The 27,702-nt window shown below is 28.2% G+C and overlaps 1 protein-coding gene and 1 long non-coding RNA gene across 3 annotated transcripts; one reads left to right on the forward strand and one right to left on the reverse strand.

The window, feature by feature from the left end:
- Nucleotides 1-2,473: 2,473 nt before the first annotated feature.
- Nucleotides 2,474-10,038, reverse strand: LOC129971054 (uncharacterized). The gene is made up of 3 exons (XR_008784753.1): nt 9,914-10,038; nt 6,092-6,263; nt 2,474-2,707 (listed from the first exon to the last, which is right to left on the reverse strand). It is a non-coding gene; the product is annotated as an uncharacterized LOC129971054 (long non-coding RNA).
- Nucleotides 10,039-14,644: 4,606 nt separating this feature from the next.
- On the forward strand, nt 14,645-24,633 carry LOC129972843 (THAP domain-containing protein 1-like). 2 transcript variants are annotated; one of them, XR_008784907.1, is made up of 5 exons: nt 14,645-15,020; nt 15,903-16,101; nt 18,535-18,798; nt 20,708-21,909; nt 23,516-24,631. XR_008784907.1 is itself a non-coding variant. In XM_056087136.1 (4 exons), the coding sequence occupies exons 1-4, from the start codon at nt 14,950-14,952 to the stop codon at nt 21,107-21,109; spliced, it is 936 nt and encodes a 311-aa protein (XP_055943111.1). In that variant the 5' UTR covers nt 14,645-14,949; the 3' UTR covers nt 21,110-24,633. The 2 variants fall into 2 exon arrangements, 1 of the variants encoding a protein (XP_055943111.1); XM_056087136.1 differs by having other exon boundaries at nt 20,708-24,633.
- The last annotated feature ends 3,069 nt before the right edge of the window (nt 24,634-27,702 follow it).

Consider the following 27,702-nt stretch of genomic DNA (forward strand, 5'->3'; position numbering starts at 1 on the left):
TCCTAAAGAGCTACAGCTTGAAAATTTTGAATATTTATGTATGTATTCTCATGACAACTCATTACTTTTACATTTCCAGAAGTGTGTTATCGGCTAACTTATTAATTTAAACATAATGATTTGATAATTTTAATTCTTAATACATTTATAAAAGTAATTTAAACTTTTTATCAAATTTATTTAAGGAACGATTTTCATATAATTTGAACTCGTGGGTCGCTATGAAAGATGAACGCCAAAATTTTCGCAATTTGATAAGGGTTTAATTTGCAATATGGTAATTTTATATGTTCTAGAAAATATATTATCAGAATTTTCTAGCCCCTAAAAAGCTGGTGCCGAAACTCAACTCCATATATTTTACTCTGGGAGAAAAAAGTATTAAAAAGTCATCTGACATTTTAAAACCCCGCAAACTGTAATGTTGGTACATAGTTTACTACATTACAATTATACAAATAGTAACCAAAAAATCATTGAATACGATTCTACAAAAGTATAAAGAAATAAATTTACTATCTTAAAGAAACAACGTCAAATACATCTATGACCATAAAATCCATTTGTTGCAAATAAAGTACAGCTATACTGATATTTAATTCTATTTAATTTCCCATAACTTTATTCGGGAATCGATTTACTTTGCTTTTGCCAGTCGTGACACTACAAAAACCTATCTCTGGTAAAGCAGGAATTTTTAAGTTTCTGGTAGAAAAACGAAATCGTTTGACCTAAATGCGGCTATTCCCGTCTAATTTCCTAAGTGGCAAAATCGGGTTTTCCTGGTTTTTCGTATTTAAGAGCATATTTTTTTATACATAATTGTAAAGAAAAGAAAGGAAAAATTTCAAAACTTCTAGCACATGCTAAAAAATAGGGTTTGTCTACTTAAAAGCAATTTTTAAGAGCATAAATTTAATCCAAAATTGTTGAAGTTTTACAAATTTAATTCCCAAAGTAACGACGAATATGATACATTAAAGACAACTCTGTATTGAGATTTTAGGACTACATAATTTGAAAACTTAATTCTGAGAAACTGCTTAGAGTTTGGAAAGAAAAGATTGATATTTTCTTTCCTTTAATCAATCTTTACAGAAAGGATTTGCTGATTACGGTTGATGTTTTAATTTATTACTCCAGAAATATAATCCCAGATTTTATAAGATGCCATAATTAAGACGAAAAGGGGATTTCGCTAAATTTAGATTTTAAAAAATAGAAATTTAATTGGCGATTTTAAATTTGAAGAGCTAAATATCCTCTAATGAACCGTTAAGAAAATTCAGTTTAGATAGAGTTGACAATACACAAGGAGCTCGTGCTTTGAGCTCTTAATTCAAGTCGGTTATATTGGTTACAACAGATGACAATACCGATTTAAAGTTTGAGGATTTCGGAAATGAATCTTCCACTTGATAGCCTCCATGGAAAAAATTGATGCCCCAAAAAATGAATGATTAAATGTTCGAATAATTACGTGGGAATACTATACTCTTTCGAAAATGATTGCGACTCAAACCAAAAAAATCATTAGATCAAAATTTATCGCTCCATAAAATAGCATACCTCTTAGAACGTACAATATCCCTCTTAATGTATTAATCCATCGGAAATAACTGGATTTAAAACAAATCACATCTTAATAGGACTAAATCATGATGCAGTTAAATTCACAAATAGCTGAAACTCCAAATTGCAATACGAAATTGACATTGAAAATTTAAATTTCCTCCATTTTTGAAATCTACACCTCCGATAATTCTTTTATGAAGTAATTTTTTCTGAATTCTCTTTTCAAAATGATCAAGCATCTTGACGTTTTTTATATTTACTAATCCAGATTAAAATGGGAAAAATTTAATAGACTTCATTCTATTTACTTGCTGTTTCTATTGATCATCCTTCATGGAAAGACATCTTCCTATCAATTTGGCTTGGTTTGATTTTCCATCCCAGAAATCTTACAACCATAAAAGGAATATGTATATATACTATGAATATCAATTAGAAATAAAAAATGGAACGGAATTGAACATATTTGAATGATAAGACTCCCATTCACTACGAATTCAAAAATATATTTAATGGTCTTGACTCTCCTCCATCCTCGTTAATTAACTGTTATTGCCAAAAATTAACCAAAATTAGTATATAAATTAACATTGAAATTATTCAATTATTAAACTTATTAAAATGCATTTATGTAAAACAATCGAATAAATTTAATTGAACATCATGTTAGAAAAATAATTTTTCAAATTTAACGGAATCCTTTCCTACAGAGGTTTCAGCTAATAGTGTTTACATTCTCTATCAATTAACTATTTGTTTTTTAAAGAATCCAACAGATCCTTATCCTACGTTAACCTAATAATTCGTAATTAATATTCTTAATTCTACTATTGGACAATTTTGTCTAAGATTCCAAAATCATGCGATCTTACTTGGAAGGACGCGATTGTGACAAACTTGCTGCGTTTTTGACTATAAATAGCAGTTGCATAGCATTATCAGCACATCAGTTGCTTATACGAAGGCCAGTTACATCTAATCCTGTATTATATTCCAGAGCCCCCATCTCGCATCTTGTTCAAAAAATTAGAGAGTCTTGATTTCAGAAGAAACTTCGACTTGAATCCTGGTAATGGATATGTAGACAACTTTCCCCATTTTTCTTCGAAAAATTCTAGGTCAGATGCTGGAGCTGAAAAGAAAAAGAAAATTACATTAATCGTTACGACGAAAAGAGGCAGTAGCTTGCTCTACATGTTCAATAATTAGTACGAGGAGCCATTTTTTCAAATTTCAATGAACTCTAGAAAGAAATATAGACCAATGAATTTATCAATAGTTACGAACAATCTTGGTTACTTTTCTGACATCACCGTTTAGACATGTCTTATCGGTGGATCAGGTTATCCTCTTCGAAAAATGTTCCCACCATTGCTATAATGTGGTTTTAACATTACTTTGAAATTTTTATTTAGCCATATTAGCTAGTTCTTAAATTTAGAGGACAGGTTAAAGCACTTTGCTGTAAGCCGCTCTCCATAAAGGGGGACAAAGATGCAAAAATGTCACAACAAAAGATATTGCCCAATAAGTTGATCACTCATTCCAGCGATGCAGATGTTGGAATACCAGGCAACCAGCTGAGGGACCAACATGCAAAGCGGAGGATGAATGTGTTTGAACACTTCTACTCCATATTCCTACCATAAAAGTAAGGATATTTCAGACTGAGGAGCTTCAACGTTAGAGCCATCTCGTTAGAGAACGCCAAGAGTGAGCGAGTAAGTATTATCCAGCATAAGTTCATTTTTTTTAATTAATTTATTTGAAAAATTGTGCCAGAGAACGTTATGAACCATCTCGCATCACTGGTAGCAATGTTCTTCGAAGAGGTGAACTGAAACCTGGTAAAACGATATAAATGTTTTAATTTTCAAGGCGACTGCATTAAAAAATAGCTATGATTGTTTATAATTTTTGGTAATAAATCCATTTTGTGCTTGACACTAATTAGTATTTAATACAAACAGGATTTATACATATATCGGATGACCATTATAATCGGGCCCAACATTTAATTTCTAAACAGTATTAGGCATATACATTTCGTAGGCAAAATGATTTAAATGAAGTAAAGAATACTATTTTATGCAGTGAATCAAATTCTGATGAATAACTAATTTTATATTTTTAAAAAGACCCTAATCATACGAGTCATTTAGTAAAATACTCTTGAGGTAAGTTGTTACAAAATATCCATTCTATTTCGATTAAATCAGACGAGTTATGGAAATTGGAACATTTCTATTTTGTAAATACGTGTTTTTATCGCACTTTATTGACCGTCTCATACGCCAGTCAAGCACCCGAAGTTACCTCCAGGCTGATTAGTCTAAAATTATGAAATTGTTGATTCTCCTAAAATAGTGATATTTAAAGTTTCCCGACTAGTTAAGATTTGTTTGCAAATTGAAACATTAAACTTTGGAGTATCAAGAATAATTTACCTAATACGAGTCATAGAATTGAAACACTATTAAACTTCATAATATCAAAAGTGCATTTATCGACTGAAAATATTCAAGTCATTTAATCCTTTTGAAATTAAAACTAAAACCTGAATTTTATGATAAATCGGAAATTTTTACAGAAAATATTGTATAAATTATAAATATATTCTGTAATACACATTTCTCTTTTCTATATTTTAAAAAAAAAACATGTTTGATTCGTACAGAAAAGTTTTTGTATTAATTGAAGTCAATCATTTCTTTTTCGAATTTAAGTTCAAATGTAATAGAAGTCGATAGAAAATTAAAGGAATGCGTAGTACAATGAGCAGAAATGTGTCATGCTTCTATAAAAGTACGAGTTAAACGACTCAAAATATAAAGCTTTAAAATATTTTACTGAGAAAGCCATTAACATCAAGTGACATTTAATTGCAAATTTTAGCGATAATTAATGCCGGTGAACTGCTGTCCGAAAGAGATTAGTAGATAATATAGAAGAAAGTGTGTTTTTGTACAGAATAGACTCCGACTTAAAGCTACAAAATTTGACGTATTGAAATGTGCACCTCAGCGATTTTAGAAATTTTAATTGCACAAAATTTATTTTAACTCAGCTTAAAAATTTTTTAAAAAAATTTTAATTTTAATTTTTTAATTATAATAATTTTTTGAAATATTTTTAATTATAGGTTTCATTGTAGAATTTAATTGGAATTTAATTTCTAATCATTTCATTGTTCCGTCAAGATCTTAATCGTTCATTGTTGCAAACCAAGGAAAGATTCCATTTAATATCTAGTTTACATGAAAATTATAAAAAGTGATGGCTATTAAAGTAAAGATTTTGATATCCCATGCGTTTTAATGCTTAAAAATGTGTTACAGGAAAGAAATGCTCATGAACATAAGTTCTGTATAAGATGTTTAATTGGAATCGATATAAATCCTATTGCCGATGCCCAGCAGATCACAAAAGGCGATTAGTTCCCAATTATCTTTAGTTTAACTCGCTGCTCAATGGCATAATGAATACTAGTCCAAGCACCAGCGCAGTCGATTGGATCAATATTCGCCGAATCGATTTAATATTGTTTTTGTAAAGCTAACATGAAAAATGTTTTATTAACTGTCTATTCACATGTTTGGATAGGTAGTTATTCCAAATGTAAAAGGCTAGGAAGATGATATTCAGTAAGTGATATTTACACGAAAACAAGCCTGCTTAAATTCTTTACTAAATACATTAAAATATTGAGATTGCCTTTGGGGTTGGGAATTATATTCGTAATCGCAATTAACTAGATAAAATTTGGGATATAATTTTGAAATTATAATGGCATGTATTAAATTTTAGACGAGGTACATCAATGGGAATATTTCCAAAATGTATATTTGTTTCTCTTCAATATGATAGGAAGCCAAAAACGAATATCCCGTATAGTATATTAATTATTAAGGGGAAAATGAAGGGATAAAGTAAATGCCCATTTATTTAAAATGTAAGGTATTTGGGTTTAAAAGTTTTGGGTACAGTTTGTATTCTCTCGAATACTTTCTATGAACTTCAATTAACTATTTAGGACAATGACTGTACATATTTCTCAAATGTTATCATTCAAACACTGAAATGTCCATCAATAACTCCAAAAAAGACTTATGGGCACGTCCGTCATTGGCAGGTCATCTTTTTTTTCACGCGATTATTGCCCAGATTCTTTACTACTATTGAAAAATATATCAATACAATTTCGTAATACCCAAAGTAATTTATCATAATACCTGCGAAAACAGATTCTTATATTTCAGATAATTTACTTATGCTTGCATGGTTCTGGTTTCACGATGCTTGGAACCTTTTAGTATCGGGCATCACATGTAATTATAGCGTTTGTCAATGGAGGAGGATAGGGTGTATGACATAGGATTTATATGCATCAGAAAGAGGAAGTGATCATTAGAATGACATGAATCAAAACTTAAAGCTGTGTTTTACTCTTTCATAATATGCGAATAAAGAAACATTAATGAGAAGTAGATAAAAAGAGTAAAACAACTATTCTTACCTAGCATTTCTCCATTTCAAAAATTTCTCCTCAGAAAATGCACTCGTTTGAGGGCGAAAGTTAACCACCAAATCGTCAGAACCTCGCTGCACTTCAATTTTACAGCGTCAACATACGAGTAGAGATATCCTTATGAAGATTTTCTCCATTTGCATCCAATTTCCAGATAAACCTATAGAAAATTTTTCATTAGCCGATTGAAAAATACAATGGAATTTCAATACTTCGATATTGATGGGATGTTAAATACTCAATTTATTTGAAATTCAAATTCATAAAAACTATATAGAGAAAATTTCAAAGGACCACAACAGAAATATTTAAGAATTGGAATTAAAAATAGCCCAAAGATAAGAAGAGCAAAACAGATTTAAACGATACTTAAGTTTTGTCTTAAAATAAACCTAACACTTAGTAAAATTTTTAATATATAATATTTATAACAAAATACTCGTAATAAATTCTCAGTAATTTTAATAAATAAGGTTTTATAATTTAAAAAATAATTTCAGTAAATAAACAAGCAATATCAGTAAACAATAGACAATTCACAAAATACAATACAACATTAAATAACCAATGGGAATTGTACGCCTCTCAATTTTCTAGCATACTCTTTAATAAAAGTGTTATCTTTGGTAAAGCAATGAGCGACACGAGTACTCAGTCTAATTTTCTAGAATTTCGCAAATGACTTCACTTCACAATATAATAAAGAAAACCGAATATGAATTTTGGAAAATGTTTTTTGTTTGCAACTGGTTTTATAAAGAACTAATTACACCTAACATATTTCATCTATTTCAGTCGCTATGCTTAATCATCGCTTTTACATGCATGCAATAATTCAGACCGACTGTCAATTCTTCGAAAGTTTCAATCGAAATTTGATATATATTGTTACAAATTTGTAATTTTGCTACTCGGCCATGAATAGTGTCATTGTGAGAAAGACCGTTGTAAGATCTGTGCTGAGCAGCTGCCACGTAAATGACCTGATAGCTTGGCGACCATTTGGCGACTTGGCTGTGAATTTGGCGAGTTTGGCGACTAAATGGATAATACCAGAAAGTTCGAGAACTTTCACGATCCATCCACTAATAACAGAGATACACCCAGGTACGCACTGATTGGTCTGCAGTTTCTAGCCCCGCCTCCCGGAACTATAAAAGACGGCCACTCTGAAGCTGCGGAGAGGCGGTGTGTGGTGAGAGTCGGAGTCGCCGACACGTAGAGGTCTTGGAGGATTAGACAGCAAGCAAGCTGCTAAACTTACAATTAAATGCGCTGAGTAATTACAATTGAGTGGCGGTATTTGTTGTAGAAAAAAAAATTTTTGTAACAATATCTATATTTTAAATCTGACAAATTTCACTCTTTGCCGTTTGTAGTTATCGAGTTCACCTGTAATCGAACAGCCCTGTAGGCAAACTTCCTCTGAATGGATATAGGTTCAAAATTTGATAAAAATCTACAAATTTGATATGAAGATTGCATACCAAATTTCGTCCACATTTTATTTCCCACATTCAATTTCATTCATTTCCATATATATTTCGGATTCAATTACATCTGAAAATCTCGAGCTCGATTTTTGACGATAACACTTTCATTTTTTCGTTGTAGTTTGTGTACTTATGCGAGGAAGAAAAAATTACAATTACAAAGCAATAAAAAAAGTGATTTCACTTAAACTTATTACAGTAAAAAAGAATTGTGGTCACTGGATTCACAAGGTACTGACTTAATTGAGAAATATAACTCAGAAAAACATTTTTTTATGACTTAGTTTTGACATTGCTAAATGACTCATTTGGTAATGCGGACGATTTTTACCCTTACGGAAAATTAGAGAATCTGATAGTTTTGAATCATTGACGTATTTGAATTAACCTACTTCCATTGTATTGAATTAATTTTTAAAAAATAGCAATAAATATATTTTGAACACTAAAATTCAATATGCATTTTATGAAATATTCTCTGATTTCTATAGAAATGACCTTTAGAATTCGTTATTTAAATTGAAATTTCAATACATTTTCTGGAATAAAATTTAATTTAACTGAAAAGCTCAGTTTTTGTTCGAGAGAACAGATTCTTTATATTATAATTTACCAATTTTGAATTAATCTTATAAGATTCATTAGTTTGAAATTTTGCTTAGAATGCTTGTATTTGTTAAAGTATTGAAATTGCAATGAAAGTAACAAAATTGCTATTTTAAAAGACTTTTCCAACCATTAAATAGAATTTTTTTTTTTTATAAAACGGCAACTTAACTCCACAGTAAATATATATTTTTAATTAAGCAGTAGGAGACTATTGAAGAGCATGCAAGTCTCATTGCGCATGTAAATTTACGTGAATTTTAATGTCTATTTGCCTGAATTTTAATGTTTAATCACCGTATATTTGCGATTCGCATCTAATTAATGGCCTCTGTGCAGTTAAGACACATAAGAGAGTCAAATATATAAAAAGGGTGCGAATTAACAAGTGCTACAATGATAATTCCGAAGAAAATTGACAATGAAAAATGTATGCATTTCAATATAAAATAGTCCATATTAAAATAAGAAATATGCAGACAATTTCTACCTTCATAAAGTGCAATCAATTCACCTCAAGCTTCAATGATCCCTCCCAGTGTAAAGTTGCCTGATATCAAAGTAATTCTTTTCTATATTTTTTTCTATACAGTTTCCAAAATTACTAATCATTTTATTTAAGTCGTTATAGAAATTGCCAGTGCCATTTGCTTCTCCGGTGATCTGAAATGCAGTGCCGGACTCTGCTTTTACTCATGCATCTCCGTAAACTTTCGGCTCTTTGCTACACCAGAATAGTTCATTGGCTCAAATCCGGATTAAGCTGCTGCTAATCGGAGTTTTTGCCAATGCAACCTTTGCCCCCCCCCTCCGATTCTTTCCAGAACAGGATATTATTTGTATTCAAAACTTTAAGTAACAAATACACATTATTAACCAATATAAAGCAATTAAAATTTCAAAATATTTCATTGCAAGTCATTCATCTTCAAGAGAACTGGTTTTAGTATTAATTTAAAAAGTTTGAATTTTAGTTTAAAAATAAACAAAATAATAAAAATTCCGTTAAGCTTAATGCATTCTAAATATTCAATAACAAAGTTTTTTTATGGTCGCTGATTTATCAGTCGGTCAATAAAAAAAAAAAAAAAAAATAATAAAAATTAAAAAAAAAAACGGAAATTTGAAAACATTAAAAAATATTTTTTAATTGTTCAGAATTTTTAAAAATTTGCGATTTTAATTTAAATGTGTTCCTGTTACATGGTCTTATAAATCATGCGAAACCAAATTGGAGTGTCTAAAAAATACTACTAAATAAATCTCGATACCTTGAAGCTTTGAGATAATTTACCTACTTTGCCTATGGATTATTGACCTTCAGTTGAACTATATTACTATAAATTCCTAAGTCTAAATGACTTGTAACTGCTACAGTTTTATACATTATATGTGCGACTTCGTGTGCTTTTGAAGATTGGGTTCCATTTCTGAATTTTGTACGTATATCGTACAATGAGAAATATTTGAAACGGGAGGGGAAATAAGAATTCGCTTAACTTCAGGTTAGCGTAGAGGTTTTAGTATATAAATAACAAAATTCGTTTTCTCAAAATAATGTCAGCTCAAAATGGAACACAATAGAAATAAAATATTTTGACAATAAGAGTTTTGCTGTTAAGAAATATACTAACAAATTAGAATCAAAATGAATTCACTAATAAAAAGTTAGCACCCAATTAATACAAACAATATAAGCAAAATATTTTACCTTTTATTTTCAGATGTATGAATACTAAAGCTCAACATCCACAGTCTTGATTAAATAATGAAGTAAATTCATTACACTCACATACAAACATTTCTAGTCCTCCATGAAGACCTAACCACTTCGAGGAAAACCAGTTAAAGAATGAAATCCAAGGCAGAAATTACAACTTCAAACGCTGCTAATGAAATGAGATGAACCTCCTCTTCTTCCAAAAAAATTCCTGCAAGGTAAACGCTCGAAAGGCATAGAGATTAAAATAATTACTGGCATTCTATTTCGAATCTAGACGAATCATTTATTTACATACTAGAAGATGTTGGGTGATTTCAAACAGTATGGAAAATAATTTAAAAGAAAATATTTTTCAATATTCCAACGATAAATTTAATGTTTTTAGACGATAATTAGACCTGATATGGCTGAAATGTTGGAAAAAGAAAGGGCGGACTATCCATTATTCGTTTGAAGAGACCACGATGGCATGGTGATAAAGAGTCGGCTTCTGTATTTGAAGGTTTCAGGCTTGAATTGGTTTCTTGAGAGGTTCGTCTTGTTTGTGCATCTGATACAAGTAAATAGGAAGTCTAAAAGCAGGTATCCTCCTGCTGGTATGGTCCATAAGCTTGGAGAGGACTTAGATGTCATTCTTGTCATATTATCACTGTTAAAGATGATGACAGAAATCTGAAAATGTACTCATAAAAGCTGATGATAAAATAATTATCAATTGTCCAATATTTGCAGCGATAATCTAAAATGTTATTTGGCTTATCTTTCTTTGGGACACTAAAAGGTATTTCGCTCATCAGCGTAGAAGTAAATGGAGCATTCGATGAAAAGACTAGGTGCAGAATTCCATATTTCAGATAATCGTGTTTATCCTGAAATTGCATGATCTCGTTGGACTCTATGAAACAATTAAATTGAGTATGATTCATGTCATTGTTTATCTTTGTGTGTGTGTGTGTGTGTGTGTGTGTGTGTGTGTGTGTGTGTGTGTGTGTGTGTGTGTGTGTGTGTGTGTGTGTGTGTGTGTGCTTCCCGTATATGAAGTATAGAAAGATAAAATTATTATAATCATCAAGAAATGCGACCGCAACTTTTTGAGGAATATTCAAACTTTAATAACTTCCTTAAATAAAGATTTTCAAGTTTGAAAAACACACTTTTAGAATTATGTCTCTCTGTCTATTTGCTTATGAAAACAATAACTCAAAAATATTTTGAGCTAGATAAGTGAAATCTGGTACGTGGTCTCTGCATCAAATTTGTAGATTTCTGTAAAAATTTAAATGAACTCCATTCAAAGCCTGGTAATCTGTCCGAGAAAAGGTAAACACAATGATTGCAAATGTAACAAACTAGATGGATACAATTTGAGGCATAGATTTATCACCTAACATGTAGCTTTACATCAAATTTTGAAACAAATTCGACAAAGCTTTGATCAAATATCGATCTGTATTTTCGTGTACATGTAAAAACGATAGTTCAAAAGCGCAGTGACGTAGATATATGAAATTTGGTATACAGTTATAGCGTCTAAAATGGAAATCCTTATAGAATTTTAATGAAATTCGTTAAAGACTTAATCGTCTGTTAATCAGTACATTCTCTTGCATTTAAGCGTAATGAATCAAAACTGTAACGACTTAGAAAGATGAAATTTTATATATGATCTTGTTACTAAAATTAGAATTCTGAGTCAAAATTGGATTTTAATCTATCCAGAAAAGATGTCCAAAATTCATATTTTAGAGGCCTTTTCGACGCCATTATATTGCTAAGAACAGAGTACGTGTTGAAATCTGAAAATAAAAATCTGAGCACTCGTATGTTCATGAGTTTGCTCAAGATGCAAAGTTTTTTGCGGTGAAGGGAATATACATTCATAAGAGAATATGCTGGCAAGTTTTGTGGAGACTGTTATTGCTGGTTGTTTTTCATTTCTTTAGATATAGTGCGAATCTCGATTGCAATGATCAAGAGTTCGTGTCTTGAAATCCCCCCCCCCATCGATATGTCTTTCGGATACAGAAGTTTCACTACATCCACCAATAGTCTAGAGGGTTAAAGAATGGGATAGTTGAGGAAGATGAGTAAGAGTAGATATTTCATGAATCCTATTTTAACTAGCATTATTCAAAAACTAATAGCATGTGTTTTAGTAATTCATGACTCACTATCGTTCAAATGGCTGCTGGAAGAGTGTCTCATTTTCTTCCAAGCGAAACATAAATCTGAGTTGAGTTCAAGCAAACAACATGCCTTCACACGTTGAATGTAAATCAGACTTCGACCTTAGGTAGAAGTCTGAAATGGGTAACTACACTCAAAAATCGATTTTTGGCGGAAAAAATCCAATATTTTCTTTAATTTTAAACATTTTTTTTTCTTTACAAAATCGTTTAAATTTTTTTCTACAACTTTCATTCTTTGGAAAGTTACATTAATTTTTATATTTATATAAATTCACGTTTTTATGCTATGTTATATCTTTAAATACTATTTTCTGATATCCTAAATTTCGGTAAATTCTTCTTAAGAAAAACCTTATAAATTAAACTCTGAAATATATTTAGTTTATTTAAATTTCGTATAAAAATTTCTTACTACCTTTTACAGTTTAATTTTAATTTCAACTTTAGTATTTGGTAATTATTAAGAACGAAACCTTATCATTCTCAGTGATTATTGAATATGACATAAATTATATAAAATCATTCAAAATTCTAAACTATTAATTATATGCATATCAAATATGACATGTAGTTACTTCTTACAGAGTTAGGTTCTCACAAAAAAAAAAAATAAGTTTAAGCAAAAATTGTTCAGTAAAATTTTAATTGAAAATCAAACAAAATTTTCACGGATTTTTTTTCTGATGACTTTGGAGCGTATTATTTTGCAAAAGCCGTTTTTAAATCATTTTTTTTAATCATTTCAAAGGTAACAGTTTTATTTTTGCTTAATATTGCTCTAAATTTGATAAATTTTTAAAACTATTTTCAAAAAAAAAATTTTAATAAAATTATTCATTGATTTACTTTCTAGCTTAAATATTAAATACATTTCTTGTTGATATATAACTAAGATATAATTTTAAAAGTAGGACAACGATAAATTAGTCAAATTTAATGAACAATATCATGCTACGATGCTCCAAACTAGAGGTCCATTTTTTTTCCCTTCTTTTTTTCTTTATAAAAGCCTACAAAGAGAGTATTGCAATTGTAAAAACAATCAAACTTGAAATGTTGATATATTTCCATATTTCGTGATAAATTAAAAATGCTTTCGCCAAGACGGATAAAATTGGATAAATGGTGTTTATGCCAACTTTATTAATGTCTGGTAAATTTTGAACGAAATACATTCTGAGGAAATTTGTCTTAAAGTGAAAGTTAATGCCATAGCTATAAAAAAATGTATACATTTCTATAAGGAAAATTTAAGGCCCATTTTTAAATTTTGCCATCGCATCTTAAAAGTCGATATCAAATTTCGAATCAAATCCATCAGCGAATTGACCATCTGTCGGTCTGTATATTCGCATACATGTAAACGCAATAATTCTGAGGGGGGGAAAAACGCAACATCTTAATTGAAGAAAATTGATATGCCACCTTATTGCAAAAATTTTACTTCTGTATCAAATTTTGGTTTCAATTGGTTGGAAAAAAAGAAATTCAAAATACAAATTCTGTTTCTTTTACTTAATTATACAGTACAAAATGCTTATTGCATTTTGCTAAGTTACATTTCAATTTTAGAAAAATGATGAAGTGAAAATTACAATTTAGAAATAATTGTAATAGTGATCGGTATATAGTGATTTAAACAAAGGCCATTTGCTCTAAATTGAAATATCTTTAAAAATGTGTGTTCGACTCTGAAACAAATATTGGTTTGATATGATTCTAAAAACTTGCCGACAATCGAGAATATGTTAATAAAAATTAAAGTCTACAATGAATGAAAAATGTTAACAATCTGAAATTCGGCTTCATTTTATTTATAGATTTTGGTGGACCACAATCAATAGACCATCTTTTCGTTGATTATCAATTCTGTTTTTTCTTCCATTTTTTCCCCCCTGTTTATATTAAAGGAGTCCGTGAGTTTTAAGAAAGTTTCTTGTGTTACCAAGATGCCGGCATTACGAAAATAAATTGGTTAAAATAACGAATTTCGGGAGGATGACCCTTTCATTCCGTTGAATGAAACTAAAAGATGAATTGAATATGAGGGGAAGAAGGAAAGAAATGGAAATGGAACGAATTTGCTCTATAAACTTCTCATTTTCTGGAGTTAAGTTGTTCTCAATTTCCCCGCTTACGCGATAAATCTTTAAATTTCAGCACTCTAGTAAAATTTTTCATTTTTTATTTTTATGACTTGAAGATATTGCATAGAAACTAAGCAAATTATTTTATTTGAACTGTCAGGGATCGTCATCCCTAGATACCCTAGCCCTAGAACAGTTTTGGGTATTCATTTAGTATTCTTTTTTAGCCAGTGGACAATATTATCCTATAATTAATTTATCCAGTAAGTTTATATCCCATAATTAAAACTTTTTATATATTTTGAATCCTTGTAACATGTTATTGAAATATATATGACTTTTTAAAATCTTGCACTCTTTAAAAATATTCGCAGAAATTTCTTTAAAATTATGTTTTCGAATGGGAGGGACTTCAATTCAATCAATCAATCATCTGTTTATCTGTCATTGTGCATTGTTGACTTTGCGAGAAAATATTGTGCTTTGAGTCGTCAAATTAAAAAGATTTAATTTATATTTTAAGGAATAAAGCTTTAGAAACTTTCTCTTCTAACTATGTAAAGATGGATCTTTTTATGAAAGTGGGCATTTCTGAAATTGGAAATTATCAAAGAATTAGTTGACATAAATAATACTAGTTCCCATTATGCTCTTACATAAAGAAATTGATAACAAATTATATATATTTAAGTCACATTGTGTGTTTAAAATTATTATGAATGTATATGCGTAATTAAAATCGAAAACTATGTCAGCTTGTGCTGCATATGGTTGCAAAAATAGACCACATAACAAAATACCTGGAATAACTTTTCACAAGTAAGAACACTGTAGTTAACAGTTATGTTTATTTTTTATTGTGATAAAAATGCAATCTTGAAATTCTTAGATACGATAAAGTTTTGAGAATATGCGATATTTTCTGTATTCAACATTTTTCCTATGAGTTTTCTCCTAACTGAAATGATTCTTAAACACCTATTCTTCTATGCTGAGAATTACATATACAGAATGATATTTCTTATCAGTTTAAAATTATTTACAGATGCAGTTAAAGTACTTTATAATTATTTATTTTATTAATATTTATATCCACGAAGAGCTGTTACATAAACAATATATGATTAAATTCACATCTTTGAGCAGAAAAGCATGAAAATATCTAAAAGATGAGTAATATTCCATATTCTTTTGTTTTAATTCATGATGATAGATATATAAAAATAATAAATCTCATATGTTTTAAATATTTAATTTATAATGCTCCTTGTCTTTCAGTAATAGTAATGAAGCCTTTGAGTTCAAAAATTCAGTTTGAGCCTCTTCTTGCTGATTATAATATAAAGTTAACATTATGTTACTAAAATTTTTATAAAATAAAAATTGCAGTTTGACGTGAAATGAGATTTTGCATGCTAGTATACTAAATCTTTATATTATAGAATTTAATTAATATGTTATATTTTTAGGGCATTAAAATAAAATAAAAGAGTTGTTTAAATGAATTTGAAAACAGAAGTAAGCTGATATATAATGAGCTGAAGGTATCAGAAATAGTGCCTGATACCTTCAGCTTATAATGTATTCTGCATATATTTTAATATTAGCTGCACTTGAGAAAAAAAAAATCTATCTCTAATTGTATCTATGTCTTTTGAGTAATAATTATTGCATTGTATTATATGATTTAATTTTTTCTAGATTTCCAAAAGATATATCTTTAAGAAATGAATGGCTTTTAGCCTTGCGAAGAGAAAATTTTCGTCCTACAAAATATAGTCGCTTATGCTCAGAGCATTTCTCTGAGGATCAGATTGACCGTACTTCTTTGGCTTGTGTTCGCCTAAGAGCAAATGCTGTTCCAACTATTTTTAAAGGTTATCCCAAGCATTTGCAAAAAGTAAGTATTATGTATTTTATGATATTTAATTCTATTTTAAATTTATTTATTGGATGATTAAGGAAATTGATGCTCACTCTTGAGATTTGGTTCTTATTATACACCATGTATTATATTAAATTTCGTTTAATATGTATATCTTCTTTGCTATGTAATAGATGAATTTTCCTTTATTTTTGTATATCATTATTGTTATATCAAAAAGTGGAACTTTGTCAGAGCACTATAATGATAAAAAATAATATAATTGATATAATAGATATATTATATGGTTCATAAATTATTATGGGTAATAATTGTCACAAAATTCATTCTTATCTTTCTGACTCTTGCATTAAAATTTCATTTGTTTCACTACATGTAGTTCTTGATATATAATATGTTATATCCGTGCTATATATTATATGCTGTGATATAAAGCTTTTCCTTCCATTTTTTATTTCTTAATTTATCTTAAATCTTGTATTTTATACAATGTTAATATTACAAATCATTGTTGAAATATGAGTATATAAAATCATAAAAGATATATAATTATAAAGTGTTGAAACAAAGAAAAATTTATAAATTGTGTGTTGGCAAAAATATTTTGTATAGTCAATATTGCAATAGCTTTCAATTTATAGTGTGTATTTCTTACATGTATAAGATAATTTTTTAGTACAGAATGTAAGAATTTTAAAGCTGATAACCTTATTATTATTGAGAATTTTATATATTTTTTAAAAAATTATTTTATATATTTTATATTATCTGTAAAATACTTAATTCTGGGTGTGAATATATTGATTGTCATTTGCAATTGACTGATTGCAATTTTAATTACATTTGTATATGTAAAATAATTTGTGTTATGTAATACAGGGTGTCTATAAATGATGGACCCGATTTTAAAAAATCATATTTTCAAAAGTTCTCGACGGAATAAAATAATTAATGCGTAAAAATAAAGAGAAAAGCACGAAGTTTTTTTTGTTACTAACAGATGACAGCACATTTACGATCGCTGAGAGTAAGAAGCCCAAAATGGCGACATTGAGTGAGAAGAGTTTTTGTGTGTTGTAGTACGCAAGGGTTTTTTCGACTACTACTGTTCAACCTGCTTTTAGAATTCAATACGGTAAAGAATCACCAACTAACAAAAGCATTTTGCGATGATACAAGCAGTTTAAAGAAACAGGTTGCTTGTGCAAAAAGAAAAGCAGCGGCCGGCCAAGCCTTACGAACGACGCAGTGGAGAAGGTGAGGGAGAGTTTTGTTCGCAGCCCGCGGAAGTCGACGAGAGTTGCCGGCCGAGAATTAGGAATGCCACATCAATCGGTATGGAAAGTTTTGCGTACAAAATTACAGTTTAAACCGTATCGTTTACAGTTGTTGCAACAAATAACAGAGAATGATAAAGTGTGTCGGTTAGACTTTTGTGAACGCATGCTAATGGAATTACAAAATCCAAATTTTGCCAAAAAATTGGTATTTTTAGATGAATTGACATTCCATTTATCAGGACATGTTAATCGTCACAATGTGAGAGTGTGGGGAAGTGAAAATCCTCATCAATTTCAACAGTTTATAAAAGATTCACCCAAAGTAAACGTTTTCTGTGCAATGTCATGTGAAAAAATTTATGGGCCTTTTTTCTTCGATGAAAAAACTGTCACAGGTGACAATTATCTCGACATGCTGGAAATTTTGTTATTTCCGCAACTGCTTGAGGACAGTCCCGATTTTATCTTCCAACAAGATGGAGCACCTCCTCATTGATCTTTGACGGTTCGTAGTTACTTAAACAATGTGCTTCCACAAAGATGGATAGGCCGTGTGGGTGACGATGATTTAACGTTATTAACATGGCCACCAAGATCTCCTGACCTAACCCCATGCGATTTCTTTCTATGGGGTTACGTGAAAGACCGTGTTTTCGTACAGCCAACACTCCCAGAATTGAAACAACGCATTTCTGCAACATTACAAAACATTACCAGAAACATGTTACAAAATGTGTGGAATGAACTAGATTATCGATTGGACGTATGCCGTGTGACAAAAGGGTCCCATACCGAACATTTATAAGGTTAAAAAAACTATCTGTTGGTAACAAAAAAAAACTTCGTGCTTTTCTCGTTATTTTTAAGTATTAATTATTTTATTCCGTCGAGAACTTTTGAAAATATGATTTTTTAAAATCGGGTCCATCATTTATAGACACCCTGTATTATTTTAATATTTATATATGTATAGTATATTACTTAAGTGCAGACTTGTTTAAGAGTTCATTATCAACTGACAGTATGACACTCTCCAATTTCGAATAAAATACTGATCTTCCCACCCTATTTAAAAAGTAATTAAAAGTATTTCTACCATTTTTTTCTCCTATGATAAATGTATATTACAATCATCTGCATATGTATATAAAATTATTTAATGCTTCAGAAGTTAAACCAGCTGTCAACTGAAAATGAAAACATGATGGGTCTCAAAAGGAAGTGTACCGTTGAGGAGGACGATGAAGATTACATGAGTGATGAAAGAATAGATGAGCCTGATGAAACTAATACTCATTCTGAGGCTGTAGAACAAATTAACAGTTCTGGCACTTTCCTGATTGATAAAAATTATACATCTGAAACTTCAAATAGCACAAATAAAAATGGACTTTCTTGCCATCCAAATATAATGAGAATTATTCCAGCAAATGTAAGTTTTACTTTTTATTATATTTGTTTTTAAATGCTAATGTATGCCAATTAAGGCTTTAATCTATATATTGTGCCAGTAAAGTTTTGACTTTAATTTGCATTTTTTTTCCTTGATCTTATTATTTAGTAAAAAGTTATTTATTTAAAGTTACTATAAAAAAATTTTAAGTTTTTTGTAAATCTTACTTTTATCAGTTTACTAAAAATGTTTTTTAAAAAAAAATCCAAAGATCAAAACAAATTTATAAAAAAATAAATTGCTAAATGTACTTTAAATAAATTGGAATTTTAATCACATTTATTACATACTTGATGCCTCCTATGAATTTGAAAATTGTTTTAAATATTTTTTATGGTTGTACTTTATACTAATAATTTGAAGTGAAAGCCATCAAACAGACATTTGCTGTTTCTGAAAATAATTAGCTATTTTTGAGAAAAACAATGGATAAAACTGAAGATTCCAACAAATAGCTACTATGTCAACATACCATATATGTAGCATATAGCATAATCCATTGCTAGTAAATTCTGGCCAAAAATATCAATTTTTAGATCAAACAATTAGCTCTAAAATTAGAAATAAAATTCAGATGCATTAAAAATCAAAAATAGATAATCTTTGAGATTATAAAAAAAGATCATTATGCTTTGAACTTTAAAAAAAAAAGAAAGAATATCTTAAATAATAAAGGAATTATCCTTATAATATGAATGAGTATTAGACAATCTTTAAAAGATAATCCTATGAAATTGGAAAATATTTATATATTAACCAATGAAAAATATTTGAGCAGAAAGGTATTTAAATGCTTTTTCAGTTTGATATTTTATTATTTATTCAATTTTATTTATTGTATCTTAGATGAGTTTGTTGAAGGATTGGCATGTAATTTCAAATAGAATTGAAAATTTTCCTATGAAATATCATAAAGAGCTGCATAGCGTACCCTTATTGTGGAAAGGTTGCTTTCCATAATAAGAAGTTAAAAAAAAAGTGGTAAAAAAATAAAGAAAATTTTACTTAATTTCCAGATAATTAGGCTATATAGCAAAAATTCAAAGGATAAAGAAAAGATTGTAAAGCTAACATTTCCACCTTCCAAAGTAGAGCTTCATGAAATTTCGTAGGTTTAGATTGAAGGATCTGTTCTGAAAATTACCTGAATTCTGAATTAAGTTATTATTAATATTCTTATGTTATTCAATATTATAGTTTCATTTTTTGTAATATTATTCTCAGTGTTTTATTTTGTTTTTATAACCATATCGTAATTTAAAGTTATATTAATCAATTTATTGACAGTTATGTTGTGTTATATTGTTGAAAAAAATGCTACTGCACAAAATTTCAGAATATATCAAAAAGTTAAATGAAATGCTAATTTGAAATATCTTTACAAATATGAAACAAGTTAAATAAAAACATACAAATGGATTTAAGCATGTGCACAACCTTGTTTACCTGTTTCTATAAAAGCAAGAAATAAAATTATAGATATTTTTATTTAGTTATACTCATAAGTTTCAGAAATATATAAAAATAAGTATTCAGAAAAAAAGGTTTAGCTTTTGAGATCAGTTTTTAAAAGAAACATATATGTATTTTACTATAATAGGTTTATAACTATTTTTTCTTAAAATATGTTGATATTTTATATAATTACAAATGCACTAGTGATCTGCCCTCTCACAATTGTTTTAAAAATTGATAAAGTAATTTAGAATATTAGTTTTACTGAACTGTACAGTTTACATTAAAAAATCAGTTTAAAATTATTTTAGATTATAAGGTAAATATTATACATTATTATATTTAAATATAGAAGTAGTTATTAAGGTGTATTTGGAATTTGATTCAGGTATTAATTTATATGAAACTCATTTATTTAATTTTCTCTTCATAGACTTCCCAAGATGTGGCTGTTTCAACATTATTTTCAAATAATAATTTGGATCCTGATATTATTGATGCTTTGACTGCTTCATGTCAAGTTGACAATCCCTCAACTCCTGATTCAAGTAATTCTGAAGCATTAACTGAATCAAAACTTTCAAATGAAATAAAACTTCAAAGAAGAATACAACAGTTAGAAATAATGAATTTAAGGTATAAAAAGAAAATAAAAATACTTCAACAACAAAACCGTAGACAAAAGGCAAGGATAGATACTTTACAGAATCGAATTAAAGATTTAGAAGCAAATCGGACAACTGATGATGATCTATCAGAAGACTGCATTTCTGAAGATGAAATATATGAAGAGCTTTTAAGACATCAGATGGAAAATAATGAAAACAGCAGTTGATATTTTCTTTTCTTTTTGTTACAATCACAGCATAAATTTATTGTGTTTTTTACGAGATTAATTTATTAAGTTTTTTTTTTCTGGGGAATTGAATCTTTTAAAAGGAAAAAAAATTGTTATAAATATTGGTCTAATATCATATAATAATGCAGTTAGTACTATACCTGGAGTTATACAGAAAGTCCCAAATTTGGGATCAGTTGAGCTTTAAGAAATTTTGTATTGTGTTTATGAAAAGCAATACTGAAAATATTCTTCGAAACTTTTGTATTAGACGTTGAAAAGTTGCTATCTTTAATTCTTAAATTCTGTAGGATTTTAATTTCTTTAATTATTTTGATGAAAAGGTAGAAACTTGACATTAAAAATTCACCCTTTGTCTTTGTGTCACAAATGAAAATAGTGTAACAATTGATTAACAGGAATTTAGAATACGATGAAAAGAAAGGGATATTTTAAAAACAGATGAATAAGTAAGTACAAATATAGAGAGGAATTTCAATTGTCAAACCATCAACTTTTGTCCAAAATATTTTTCATGCTAATAATTGAAATCTTTTCCGGTCTTAGAATCCATGCAACTTTAATAATCAAAATTAATATACTTGATAGCAATTTTTTAATTATCTAAATTTCATACTTTTTAAGTAACTAGCCTAAGTTGAAGTACATGTTTATGCAATGGCTTAATAAACATTGCCTGTACTTAGTTAAAGTTTGAAATGCACACTACATGAATAGACTCATCCTGAACTTAAAGAATCCAGATATTTTACAAGCATTTATGCTTTAAAATTCAGGTAAGTATGTTTTATTACTTTATAAAATTTATGTGTATATATTTTAATTGTTATTTATTCTAACAGTCTTCCCTAAAAAATACCAAAACATTTTTTTAAAAAAATAATAATTGCTTGTGTAATTTTATGCTTTTAGTGCTCAGATTTTCTTTTCGTATTGTGTTTATCTATAATACAAAAGGTGAATATGTAGAAGAAATGCATCATAAAATTTGAAATAAAAAACGTAAAGCTATTTGCAGCTTTTGGTCTTTCATTAACCTGCTGACAGATTTGGTGCTCCTTAGAGAAATGTATTCCTGAAAGTTTAATATTGTACAATTTTCAAAAATGTATGTTTATCAAGTGTTTATTGAATATGTTTATGTGCGCTTTTGATAATTTCTAATTATCTATGTTTTAAATTTTAATTTCCTTATCATTCAAATTCAGGCTCCACTTTAATTCCTGAGTTGTAAAAGTTTTTATTTTCTCATAAAGCTCCTTAAGGTTTGTCAAACCAAAGTACTGTGTGGATCAATTCTTTTTTTAAAGCTAAATAAACTCAAAATGTTATTTCTCATGCTTTTCTTCCTGCTCTCAGCTTTCCTAGTCAGTTTGCTGAAATACTCATTATGGTTTTTAAAAAGAAATCTTAATAAAAGTTGAAAATTCAATTATTTGCTTAAAATCTTAAAAAATAAATTTTTTTAATCAACTTTGCATTTGTTTCTTGAAAGAATGTTTTACATACATGTATGTATTTTTGATGAAGTGATGCAAGCTTATAATCACTTAGCATGATCAACAGTGTTATGGAAAGAGAATTATTTTTTAAATTGGAAATAATTTTATAATATTGTGTGATATACTGAATGCTGTGTAATGTCTTGAAGATATCACTGAAATGTTGTAGCGATTCTTGCTTGCTATTAAAGATCAAATGGACAAACAGTACAATATATTTCCTACATGAAAACATATGTTTTAACTGTATCAGTTACACTTTTATTGCTTTCAAGAACTATTTTAAATTAATTCTCTGAATCAGTTCAGATAATTAATTATCTATATCAGTTGCACGTTTATTGCTTTCAAGAATTATTTTAAATTAATTATCTGAATCCAAGGTGTTTTGAAAACTCCCATGCAGAGTCTTTCTAAATGAATTTTCATATTTTTATGAAAGTTTTGAGTTTAAAATTTAGAAATATATTATTAGGAATTAATATCATTTCATGTGGCATGTTATACTAAGGAAATTCCTTTCCTCTTTGTTCTTCCATATAGACAGTCATATTTATCATCCAAAAGAATATGTTTGTGACATATCTAAAATCTCAAAAATATGAAAATGTTATCGAATTTTTAATAAAATCTTACAAGTTGTATTTAAAAAATAAAAAATTCCTGATGGTAAAATTTTTATGCTTTAATCAACTAGTATTAACTTTTCTGTAGGTTTCTAAAGTTACCACCATACAAATCCTTCCACTGGAAGTGAATTAAAAAATTAGTTATTGCTTTAAAAAAATTTCACCAAATGTTTAAAATTTCATAGAATATACCTAAAGTCCATTTCCTTTAAACTACATAAATTTTAAGATTCTGCTATTTTTATTTTCAGTGTTGTCAATGTTATCTTGATAGAAAATGAAACTGGATCACTATGTGATGCCCTGACACAAAGAATAATTTGAACATTAATAATTAATATGTCTTCAAATTATCAGGATTTGTGACCTGTTCTGGTGAAAATGACATGTCACTTGGAATGGGAAGAGAAATTTGGCGCATTTTGATAATCCATAGTTGCAAAATTTCAAAATTCAGTCAACAAGATGATGATTATCATGACTAAATCTATTTTTTTTTTTTTTTTGTGTGTGTGTGTGTGTGTAAACATTAATAAGCTGTTTAAGAATATAATTATTTCCTACAGATGAACATTTGTTCTGTCATTAGTTGTCAAGATCAACATTAATGTGCTAATTTAAAGCTAATGCTTCATAATAAAAACAAGAAATTCCTGTTGTTTTATAAATCGTTTCATACTTGTATAAATTTGGTAAACAACAATTAGTTTAGCATAAATATGCATATTATGAAGTTAAATGGATTATCGAGTCAAAAATTTCTTTATATTGTTTTATGATTTAAAGTTTTGTACTAGATGAGTGATATATGTTGAAAAGTGATTATTATGCACATATTAAAAATTTTGCTTCAGTTTATCTTTTTACATATTTGTATTGCTTAGAATTATTACTGATGTTATAGATTATATAATTTAATTTTTTGATTCTTTAAAATATGCTAAGTCCATATTTTGTATACAGCAATTAGATGCTGACAAACAACAGTATGTTGATGAATGTATTTACTTCCAGATCTAGTACAAAATTCCTAAATATTATACAATATCAATAAATTTGCAATTATTTTTATATAATTGTTTTCAATTTTTTAATCAATATGCTTGCTTATGTGATTTTCTAATGATTTTATGCATAAAATGTTTTAAAAACATTGTGAAATCATTTTTCAGTTCATAATTATACAAAAGAGAAGAAAAAGTCTTCTTAGATTTTTTTTATGGTTATTAATATGTTGTAGCTTTAGAAAATGTTTTATCCCCCAGAAAATCAGTAGATATAATGGGTATTTCAAAATGCGGATTATGAAATCATTTTGAAATTAAAATATTTGAAGACTTGATATCATAGATGCAAAACTTATCTATTTTACTTTATTTATTTATTTTATTTTTTACTTATGAATAAGTAATGTAACCTCTGTTAAAAGTTCTCTTTTGTAATTTTTTTTTTTTTTTGTACTGATACTACAAAATGGTATTATTTATATTATGTGGTTATTACAGTTACCTTGTCATTGTAACCATTAATAAGCTATCATGTATTTATACAAAAATATTTATTTTTAAACAAAATACTGAATTACCATCTAAAAAATAAAAGACATGTGATGCAATTTTTCTAAATGATTTTTAAAAGTGATTTTGCTTATAAGAAGGTAAATTTTTCAATAATTACTGAATCGAGCATATACTTTTTTTTTCTTTTACAATACAAAAACATTTGTATAAAGGAAGTAATTAGATTGACTTTGATACTTCTGTATTTATTCATATGTTTCCTAAAAACTTAATTTAAAAGTGCCATGATTGTAAAGTTTCTTATGAGATAATTAAAAAAATAAACATGTTCTTGTTTGATAATAGTTTTTAAAAATATTCTTCAAGGTAGTACTGGATGGATACTAAATTCTTTATTTTTTTTTAAGGTAGTACTGGCTGCTAAATTCATTGATGTGTTGATATTTTAATCTTTGTAGTCTTTTGAAATACTTATAGAATTTATATTTTTTTGCGTGTGTGTTAGGTAAATAGTTTTTGTATTGTAGACCATTGGAAGAATTTACAGTTGTTTAAAAATAATGCTAACTCTGTTTATTGATAATTTGATTGCTTAAGAAAAAATTTAAATGTAATTTTCAATATTATTTCAGCAAGTATTAGAATGAAATTTGGTACAGCTTTGCCATTAAGAATATAAAGAAAAAAGAGGATGAAAAAGCAAGTTTGTGGTGTTTGGATATCAAAAAGTGGGTTTTCCATTTTTAGCAGTGAGACTGGAACTGAAATTAAAGAATTGTAGTTTCAAATAGTTAAAGTTATTGTTATTACATTTCCACAGGCATGATAAAATACATGAAATTGAAAAATTAAAGTTTTTAAGTTTGAATCTTAATTTGTCGGAAAGAATTTTTGAGCACAGCCAAAATGTAATTATTACATACACATAAACAAATTGATATATATATATATAATTAAGAATTCAAATCATTTATATTTTTTGCAGTTAATTATTTTCTAATCTCTTAAATTATGATTTAAAAACAACTTTAACTTTGATATATATGGGCTTTTATTTCCCTCGGGATCTAATTGCTATAATTTTGAATTCTGTCGAGCTGCTGCATCGGATGAAAATCATTTGCTTAAGAGAAATGCATGCACAATGGAAAAATCTCATCTGGAATGTATATAATCTCTGAATGCATTTACACATATGAGAGTGCATTCAGACACTACTTCGTCCAACAATTGTCTAAAATGTGAACTTTTACTTGGCATAAAATAAATAAATAAACTTATGATGCTAATGTCAATTATCTCTTACTTCTTCACCAAAAGTAATTTCATATATTTCATCTATGAAATCTAAAATTATATACTCTTCACTTCTCTCCAATGGAATACTGTATATTTTAAGATGAATTAATATCTTTTAGATAATTTCTTAGGCTGAAAATTATCTCATTTGCTATTAATTATTAGTTTATGCTTAAAATGATAACATGCATTATCATTAATCTTTTGTGTAATGCTTCAAAATTCATGTGAACTTCAAAATTACATCATTACCAAATTCTTTTTGCAATTTTTATGCCCTACTCATATTTATAAATTTTTGGGAAATGATTCTATTGACTTGCACCTTTCTTACAATATGCAAACAATGGCACAATATGTATAAGTGCTACCTTTACTGTGATTTTTTTTTTCATTCTATCATAACATTCGACATTATAAAATAAAGTAAATGTACTAGTATTTTGTCTTCAAGGTGGCCCTTTTATGTCTCCTGTATTGAAACATTAGCCATTGGACACAAAGAAAAACTCATCATCAGAAAAAGAATTCATCATCTCTCAACTTGCAGTATCATGTAAACATTTTTTTGGTATAGACAAGGAGTTTTTATTGAATTTTCTTATCCTTTCCAAAAGAATGTGTACTAGATTCAATAACAAATTTGATCATTCATCTTTCTGAAAGCTTTGGAAGAATACTTCCAGATATGTAACTGGAGGAATTTCAAATACGAGGTGATAATTTGCCGTTACCATACATTGTTTTTGCAACATATTTCATTTTTATGGGATTAAAAAAAAAGTTGTAATAAAGTTGAATTTGTTTTATTTTGATGAATAAAACAAATTTGATTGAATATTTTAGATAACTCACTGTATTTAGTTCTATAGGATAACAGAAATGTGTAATAATTTTAATATACTTCACCAAGAAGTATGAAGTTACATTTGAAAGTGTCAACTTGTTAACGATTGCATTTCTCATTTTAGGCTGTGGCAATTTACTCAGGGTTCTAGTAAGTGAACTAATACATGTCTCTGTGTGAAATAGAGTTAAAGATATATTTGTATGAAATTTGTCAACTTTCTTTGAATATAATTATACTACACAAACTATCGTTTTCTGATATTAAGAAGCTAAATTTTGTTGAAATGCTTTAATACGTAATGAGAATCCAATTCAAATGAATTTAATTGAGCATAATTGTACTTGTTTCTTTTCCTACATTGTAACCAAGTTGATTCTGAACCACCCAAATATTTTTAACTTTTTAAAGGGAGTTGAGTTTTTTATTTGCATTTAATACTTTTTGACATTAATAATTATTTTTTACTATGCAACACCTAATTCAATTTTCAAAATCATTGTTCATATTTTAATCCCAAAATTTTACATTTAGAGTATGTGTAAAAAAATTTATCATTATTTAGCATTTTTATTTTTCTAATAAGTCTATTTTAATATGGTCTGATATCAAACTATATGCTTGGCGCAGTATGACCAAAGATGGCTCTTGCGCCATAAAACCAAACCAAACATCTGAATTTAAACTTTTGCTTACGCTGTTTTTAAATGTGTAATTACAAGGGATCTAACAATATTTTGCTACTGATAATTGCACTTAAAATCAGAATTTG

The sequence above is a fragment of the Argiope bruennichi genome, chromosome 6 (genome assembly GCF_947563725.1).
Source record: "Argiope bruennichi chromosome 6, qqArgBrue1.1, whole genome shotgun sequence".
NCBI lineage: Eukaryota > Metazoa > Arthropoda > Arachnida > Araneae > Araneidae > Argiope > Argiope bruennichi.

What these genes read in the sequence shown, in the direction of transcription:
- LOC129972843 (XM_056087136.1), top strand. Translation starts at nt 14,950, where the DNA reads ATGTCAGCTTGTGCTGCATATGGTTGCAAAAATAGACCACATAACAAA. An exon ending in CCTGGAATAACTTTTCACAA is followed by an intron (nt 15,021 to 15,902) that starts GTAAGAACACTG and finishes AATTTTTTCTAG; the next exon opens with ATTTCCAAAAGATATATCTT. An exon ending in TGAGAATTATTCCAGCAAAT is followed by an intron (nt 18,799 to 20,707) that starts GTAAGTTTTACT and finishes TTCTCTTCATAG; the next exon opens with ACTTCCCAAGATGTGGCTGT.